This window comes from Microtus ochrogaster, chromosome 1 (assembly GCF_000317375.1).
Source record: "Microtus ochrogaster isolate Prairie Vole_2 chromosome 1, MicOch1.0, whole genome shotgun sequence".
Taxonomy (NCBI): domain Eukaryota; kingdom Metazoa; phylum Chordata; class Mammalia; order Rodentia; family Cricetidae; genus Microtus; species Microtus ochrogaster.
In genome coordinates, this window is record NC_022009.1 from 101,376,892 (window position 1) to 101,385,358 (window position 8,467).

At 37.1% G+C, this 8,467-nt stretch overlaps 1 protein-coding gene across 1 annotated transcript in view; it reads left to right on the plus strand.

Annotated features, from left to right (window-relative positions):
• The window catches only part of Naa15 (N(alpha)-acetyltransferase 15, NatA auxiliary subunit), a 70,682-nt gene that overhangs the window by 41,616 nt on the left and 20,599 nt on the right, over positions 1–8,467 (plus strand). The window contains exons 10-12 of the mRNA XM_005343956.2: positions 1,738–1,810; positions 5,960–6,129; positions 7,603–7,755. Coding sequence (XP_005344013.1) covers positions 1,738–1,810; positions 5,960–6,129; positions 7,603–7,755 — 396 coding nt within the window. The remainder of the gene's footprint in view (positions 1–1,737; positions 1,811–5,959; positions 6,130–7,602; positions 7,756–8,467) is intronic.

Genomic DNA, 8,467 nt, shown 5'->3' on the forward strand with positions numbered 1-8,467 from the left:
GGTCTCGAACTCACAGAGATCCGCCTGCCTCTGCCTCCCGACTGCTGAGATTAAAGGCGTGCGCCACCACCACCCGGCCCAAGATACAGGCTTTATTGATTTCTTTTTTTTTTTTTTCTTACATAGGTCACATCCATAAAATCTAACATATTCTAGTTTTGGAGCAGTGAGAATTGTTTGTGAAGCAGTCTTAAGTATACAATTCCACAATTTTCTTCTAATCTTTACATAATATAATTATAGAAATAATTTTCTACTTGTACTAAGTTTATATAATATTGGATTAAATTCTGCATTATGATAGTTCTTTCAGTTGTTACTAAATGCATGTAATTTAAACAGTTTGGGGACATCATAGTCCATCTTGGTATAAGTATGTAGCCTGACTTGGGAGGAGAGCACAGGTATACCAGAGTAACCTGGCTGTGACCATGCTATGCCTACAGTCTGCTCACAAAGAGAACTGTAATAATCTGTTTATGGGCCATTTAAGAGTTTCTGTAGTAACAGAAATCATTAAGGATGAATTAATCAAATAAATCTTCTTTTTAAATTTTGGTTTTAGATTTGGTGCAGGTATTGCGCTGTGTTGCCCAAGTTGGCTAGAATAACTGGGGTCATTTGATCCTCTTGCCTCAGATACTTGAATAGGACTACAGACGTCTACTAGTGTTCTTTGCTTAAATTAGGGAATAATGAAATAAAAGTACTCCATGCCTCTGAGGAAGCCAGAAGTATAGTTAAAATTTAGGAGAAAGTACAACCTGGACAAACAGGTATTTTCCTGAACTTTAAGCACCTCACTTTGCTGGGCTTCAGGGTTAGTGGTATTTCTCCTGAATTATGAGAAGATTCATTTAACAGACACTTAGAAAAATACCTTTTTCGATGTAGAAAAAGACTATCTCCTGAGTAAACTGGGAGCATGGGGACCATGAGAAGAGAGAAAGGGAGGGGAGCAGAGAAAAATATATAGCTCAATAAAAACAATAAAGAAAGGAAAGAAAGAATCCAAAAGAAAGAAAGAAGAAAGAAAAGAAAGAAAGAGAAAAGTGCCCTTTTCTAGCCTTTAGTTCTTTTTATTTATTTGAGACCAGGCTTCATGTCAGGTTTGCTACATAGTTGGAGCTGACCTGGACCAAACTCTTGATCCTTCTGCCTCCACGTGCTGCCATCACATGCACATGCCACCGTGCTAGGTCATGGCATTTAATTCTTGATCATAAAGAACAAATGATGACTGTTGGTATTCTTTACATGTTTTAAGATAAAAATTAACTTAGATGTATGTTACTCATAACATTATTTCTGTCCAACATTCACCAACTGCTGGTTTAGTTGATGATTCTCTATTTTCTATCAGGGAAAGGGACTTAGTAAGGTGTGAGGAGATTGAGTATTAATGTGTATCTTCAGTTTTAGATTTTTTTTTATTATTATTTTAAAGACAGGGTTTGTTTCTCAGTATAGGCTTGGCTACTCTGGAACTCATCAGTATACTTGGCTGATCTTAAACGCACAAAGGTCCACTTGCCTCTGCCTCCTGAAGGTTGGGATTAAATGTGTGTGCCACCACTGCTTGGCTGAGACTTTGTAGGTTATTGTTTAGAGGTTAAAATACTCATAAAGGAAGGGGATATGTGTTGGAATATTTATTTAGTCTTTTATATAAGGAACATATTTTTCACAAGAGCAGTAACTTTCTTTCATTAAAATGTGGTCGTGTTTGTACTCTAGGTGGCAATTGTAGAAGAACTAGTAGTTGGTTATGAAACCTCTCTAAAAAGCTGTCGCTTATTTAACCCCAATGGTAAGTACATAAGTTTTTAATAGACTATGAAATTATTCAGGTTAGTCTTCTTTATTTTGAAAGAAAGTATGATGCATTTAATTTCTTTATTATGATGAAGTTCCATTAATTGCACACCATGTTATGATGTTTTATTAAGAATCATATTAATTTCTTGGTATGAAAGCTATGTCAGATTTAAAGGATCTATAAAACTTGATTGAATAATACAATGAGCCTCTATTTACTCATCACTTGGCTGCAATAATTTTAAATTCATGTCTAAACATTTCATCATAGCCTAACTACTCCTCTCTATTCTTTACTTTTATTTTTCTTTTTTGGTTTTTCAAGACAGTGTTTTTCTGTTTAGCCCTCGCTGTCCCAGAACTTGATCTGTAGACCAGGCTGGCCTCACACCCACAGAGATTGCCTGCCTCTGCCTCACGAGTGCTAGGATTAAAGACATGTGCCTGACTTTCCCTCTGTTCTTAACATTTTTTAAAATTAATTTATTTATTATGTATACATTGTTCTGTTTGTCTGTATGCTTGCTGGTCAGAAGAGGGCACCAGATCTCTTTACAGATGGCTGTGAGCCACCATGTGGTTGCTGGGAATTGAACTCAAGACCTCTGGAAGAGCAGTTTGTGCTCTTAACCTCTGAGCCATCTCTCCAGCCCTCCTTCTATTCTTAAATCCAAAGTTTACATTATTCCATGAATTTTTCAACATATCTTAAGTACTTTATTTCAAACAAAACTATAATATCATTTCAACCTAGTGGCATGGGCTTATAATCCCATCTACTCAGTATTTGAGGCAGGAGATTTTTTTAAGAAGTTCAATTCCTCTGCACAAGTGAGATCTTGTATCAAAATTTAAAAAAAAAGAAGGAAAAGGAGGGTTGCTGATACAGCTCAGTTGTAGAGTGTTTGCTTGATGTGACTTACCAGGCCATGGAGTTCAACTTTAAGTATTCCATGCTCCCCCTCCAAAAAAATCACAAACAAACCAGGATGATATCATCATTATGTTTACAGATTAGAACTTTCCTGAATACAGAGATAGCTCAGTCCATTAAGTATTTGTTGGCAAGTGTAAGGACCCCTCCCCCAGCTTGATTTCAATGCTCACATTAAAAAAAAAAGGCAAGGTCTGGTGGCATGTGTTTATGTTCCCAGTGCTGGGGAGGATTTACTGGATAGTATGCCTAGCCCAATTTGCAAGCCTTGGGTCCCAGTGAGAGATCCTGTCTTAAAAACAAGGTTTTTTTTCAATTGAGGACTGACACAGTACTGTCCACCATCCTCTGTCCTCCACATGTGTGCATTGGGCCACACACAAATAAGTGGACATGCACACAAAGTAAATAATAACCAGTTTACCATCATATTTTCAGTTGTCTTATGTTCTGTCTTTCCCTCCCTTCTAATTCAATCCCTTCTTCCTTTCTCCTTTCCTTTTTTCTCCTTCCCTTTGTTTTTTTCCGTTTCTTTCTTCCAGATTTGTGAGATAGGGTCTTTATAATCCAAGATATTTTAGAACCCATGACAGTTGTCTTAGGATTTCTTTGGCTGTGATAAGCACCATGACTAAAAGTAACTTGTGGAGAAGAAGGGGTTGTTGTAGTTTATAACTCTCAGGTCACTCTTCATAACTGAGGGAAATCAAGGAGTAGGGTAGCAAATAGCTTGGAGGCAGGAATTGGAGTAGAGGTCATGGAGGAGGGCTGCATACTGGCCTGCTTCCTAAGGCTTAACCTGATCTTTTATGTACCACTGCACCACCTTCCTCGGGGTAGGAACACTGACAGTGGACTGGGCCCTCCCACATCAGTCACTAATTTAAAAGATGCACTACATGCCTGTACGCAGGCCAGTCTGGTGGAGGTATTTTCTCACTTGGGGCTTCCTCTTCCCAAATCATGGAGTTTGTGTCAAGGTGACATAGCCAGCTCAGCAATATTCCTTCTTTAGTCTCCCAAGTGCTTGAATTATACCACACCCAGCCCTTTCCTTTTGTTAGTTTGAAGATCTAAGTAACTCTTAAATTTGGTTGTTGTCTTTTATGTCTCTTTTAATTCATGCTTCTTTATCATCTCTTGAACCTGTTATTTTTTTTTTTACTGGAGAATGCATTTTCTTAGCCTAGATTTTGATAAATATATATTATTATATATATTATTTTTCTGCCCTTAGAGATTTTTTTAAATTGGTAGTTCGGTGTAGAAGTGGATTGTCTTCTCCATTGGCCACATAGAAAGTCTGGTTCATTAATTCTCAACCCTTCTAATGCTGTGACCCTTTAATATAGTTCCTCTGTTGTGTTGATCCTGATCAGTCCTTAAAAATATTTTGTTGCTACTTTGTAAGTATAATTATGCTACTGTTATGAGTTATAATTAAATATCTCTGTTTCTTAAAGGTCTTAGGCAACCCTTGTAAAAGGATCATTTGACCCCCAAGGGGGTAGTGACCCCACAGCTTGAGATCGCTGATCTAATTCTTTAGTTACAGTACAGATCAGATGCTGGTCAGTAGCATATGTATACAGCTAATGTCTTTTCTGCCCAGTAGGGCAGCTAGAGAAACATGTCTGTTGCTCCAGAACTCTCTAGCTAATGGTTTGATGAAGGTTGATTGTTTGGCTCTTCCCCTCTTTCCCTCCTCTTTCTCTCCCTTTCCCTCTATGTGTCTTCCCCCCTTTCTAAGCTGAGTGAGCCAAAATGATTTTCTTCTTTCAGTAGGCAAATACTGTTATTTTAAAAGCTAAATTTTATTTCACTTATTACTTGATTTCCAAAAGTTTCAGCTTGTATGGAGAAAAACAAATATTTTTTTTCTCTTATGCTGTACTTTGGTTCTTTACCAGTTTTCAAAAGATTACACTGGTTCTTTGCATCCTCATACTTGGCAAGTAGTTTTATTTTAAAAAATATGAGTTCAGGACCTGGTGATTTGAGTTTAGTCTCGGATTGCACATGGTAACAGCACTGAACTTACTGGAGTAAGTTGTCCTCTGACCTCTACATGTACACTGGGGCAGGCACACACCCAGGCTTACACACTTTCAACAAATCACTATAATAAGTGTTTAAAAGAAAATAATTTATGTTAAGCATGTCTGGTATTTATTTATTTACTTAATTATACGTGGCTCCATCTTTCACGCGCTGTGGTGGTAGGTGATAACTTACTCGCTGACAAGAGCTTGAGCACTTACCTTGTGCACTGCCACTGAAGATCTGGAATCATTTTCCCCACAGAGTTCTGGCTTCAATAGTGGAATAGCCCACCGTGGGACCTGGGGTGCACATTGCTAGTAAGCTGGCCGTTGTTTCTAGGCTCAGATTAAATTTTAGCAGTACTTTTAAAAAGGCATACCGTGGTTTCATTGGTTAATTGTCATGATATTCCTTTGGTTATCAGCATTTTTCTACATATTTTACAAATGTGGAAGAGGCTCAATGACATGCTCATGAATATGTAGCACTTGTGTTGCAGATCTATCAGATGGGGAGTTGGTGAGTTCCACTCCTATTATTTTCCACCGAGCCACTCTATTTTTATTAGGAAAATAATAGGCAAATAGAGTTTGAAATCAATTACAGTTTTCAGGTTATAGAAATTTATATTTAAGTACAGAATTTTTGGTGTGTGAATCCTGTGTTTAACTTTCACATATTCTTATGTTAAAATTACATCTTTAAAAATTAGATCTTGTACTAAAATACAGAAGAAATATTTTGTCTTTCTTTGGGAATAGCTTTTATTCAGTTTCTATAGTAATTTTTACATATTAAGCATAATAGTAAGACCTGAAAATGTCACCAAAAATAAAAATGTCAAAAAAAAAATAAAAAAATAAAAATGTCAACAAATATATTTGTGGGTTAGTATATTACTTAGAAACTTAATTAGGCAGTTACACTTTTCTTTTTAAAATCTTACTATGCGCAAGGTATTATGCTAAGGAGTGCTTAAGATACAGAATAGAAAACATGCTTTGCTAGGTCTTAATGTGCTTAGCAGTAGATTATATCTAGATACATATATAAGCTACTTTAAGACTACTTTCCTTATCAATGGAGGGACCAATATAGGGGAGTGGATATTCTTAATGTTTGCGATCGCTAATCTTGATTTTTCTTTCATTTTTCCCTTTCAAGATGATGGAAAGGAGGAACCCCCAACCACGTTACTTTGGGTCCAGTACTATTTGGCGCAGCATTATGATAAAATTGGTCAGCCATCTATTGCTCTGGAATACATAAATACTGCTATTGAAAGTACGCCAACATTGATAGAACTCTTTCTTGTAAAAGCTAAAATATATAAGGTAAAAACTTTTACTTGCCTTTTTTTGTAAGGTCATACAAATATTAGTCATAATTTTTGTTATTTTACAGCTTCTAGATAGAATAAGTAAAATATCATTCTGTGAGAACTATCAGGCTGATTTGTTCTTGGAATTGTCATGGTTATGTTTATTTGGTCATTTGTCTAACTATACAAACAATAGGTAAGAGTATGTATGTACACACAAGCATGCACACTCAGACTCGAGCTCACATCACTGTAAGGTGTGTTTCTGCTAACAGTTAAGTATGTTCACATGTAAGCGTCTGATGTTAATTTATTTTGAATGTACATGTTACCATTTCTTGACTCAGTCCCTGAGCTATGGATCTCCTGTTACAAGTTCTATTTATTTATTTGTTTGTTTGTTTATTTATTTATTTATTTATTTATTTCAAGACAGGGTTTCTCTGTGGCTTTGGAGCCTGTCCTGGCTGGTCTCGAACTCACAGAGATCCGCCTGTCTCTGCCTCCCGAGTGCTGGGATTAAAGGCGTGCGCCACCACCGCCCGGCTCCTGTTACAAGTTCTGACATCTTAAAGTTGCCTCAACTCTATCTTATTTGCCAGTATATCCATAATCAGATCTTTTAAAGATGTTATTGTAAACCAGTAATTATTTAGTCAGAAAATAGTGGAATTAAATAGTATTTCAAAGCAATCCCCCTTTACTGTACTGGATATTGAATCTAAAGCTTCATACATACTATATAGACATTAACACTAACTTGCACCCACCTGCAAGGGCTTTTTTTTTTTTTTTAATTACTGCCTTTTATTTTCTTTGAAGCTTGGTCTTTGTAGTCTAGGCTGGCCTCAAAAGTGGGACTTCTGCCTCAGCCTCCAAAGTTCTGGGATTACCAGTGTGCACACCACTATTCTGTGTCCCAGAACTTTAAAAACATTTCTAAAATTGTATTTATTCATTTTGATGGATGCGGCATATATGTGTATGTCAGAGGACAACTTATGCTAGTTTTCTATTTCTATCATGTGGGTAGAAAGGTGTGAACAGGTCATCGGGCTTGGCGGCAGTTTCTGTTTATCTGCTGAGTGAGCAATCTTTCTTGTTTGCTACCTAACCCAAATGTTTTAAAGTCAAGTTTTACTCAGTTTTGTGGCTTTACCAGAGTATTAGCTAAATGAGTTATGATTAGAATAGTAGGGATGTCCATTAATTTCTTTGTGACCTGGGGCTGGCCTGTTCTGCGAGGCTAACTGGCTGGTGATGTCCAGGAATCTTTGTATTGACCTCTTCCAGAATTAGAAGTAGAGAATCAAGCTATCACAACTCTCTGTTTTACATGGGTGCTGGGATCCAAGTCCAGGTCTTGAGTCAGAAGAATGCCTGTCTTTACTTTCATTTATTTATTTTAATTATTTATAGGTTGCAAACTTCTTAACCCAGTACAATTATTATATTTACTGGTTAATTTTGTTTTTGTACTTTCAAGCATGCTGGGAATATTAAAGAAGCTGCCAGGTGGATGGATGAAGCCCAGGCCCTGGACACAGCAGACAGATTTATTAATTCCAAGTGTGCAAAATACATGTTAAAAGCCAATCTGATTAAAGAGGCTGAAGAAATGTGCTCCAAGTTTACAAGGGTTTGTATGACTAATGTTCTGGAACGTAAGCAGGACATAGTTGACTTTGTACTTTTACTTTTCTCTCTTCCAAAGTCAGTTCTTTAATGTGTTTTATGTTTCACTGGCCTGTTTATCTATGAGCCATGTGCTTGCCTGGTGCTCACTGAGGCCAGAAGTGGGCATTGCATTTCCTTGAACTAGAGTTAGAGATGGTCTTGAAGACCACTTAGTTTCTCTAAACTGACTGAGCCATTTTTCCAGCCCCCAAAGTTTGTTGTCAGTTTCACAGTTTTCCATATATTAAATTACTGTATTAGAGAAAGAATAGAAACATTGGATAAAATATTTTCTTTTCATATTGTTGGGACAAATTGTTTTTTTTTTTGTTTTGTTTTTGTTTTTTGAGACAGGGTTTCTCTATAGCTTTGGAGCCTGTCCTGGAACTAGCTCTTGTAGACCAGGCTGGCCTCGAACTCACAGAGATCCGCCTGCCTTTGCCTCCTGAGTGTGGGGATTAAAGGCGTGCGCCACCACTACCTGTCCAAATTAGTTTTAAAACTGGTTTGTAGCTGGTTTTAGTTACATAAACCTTTAGGCCCAACATTCTGGAAGCAGAGATATGCAGATCTCTGAGTTTGAGGCCAATCTAGTCTACAAAGGGAGTTCCAAGACAGTCATGGTTATTCAGAGGAACACTTTTAAAGAGCCAAAAGAAAAAAGCCAGCCGGGC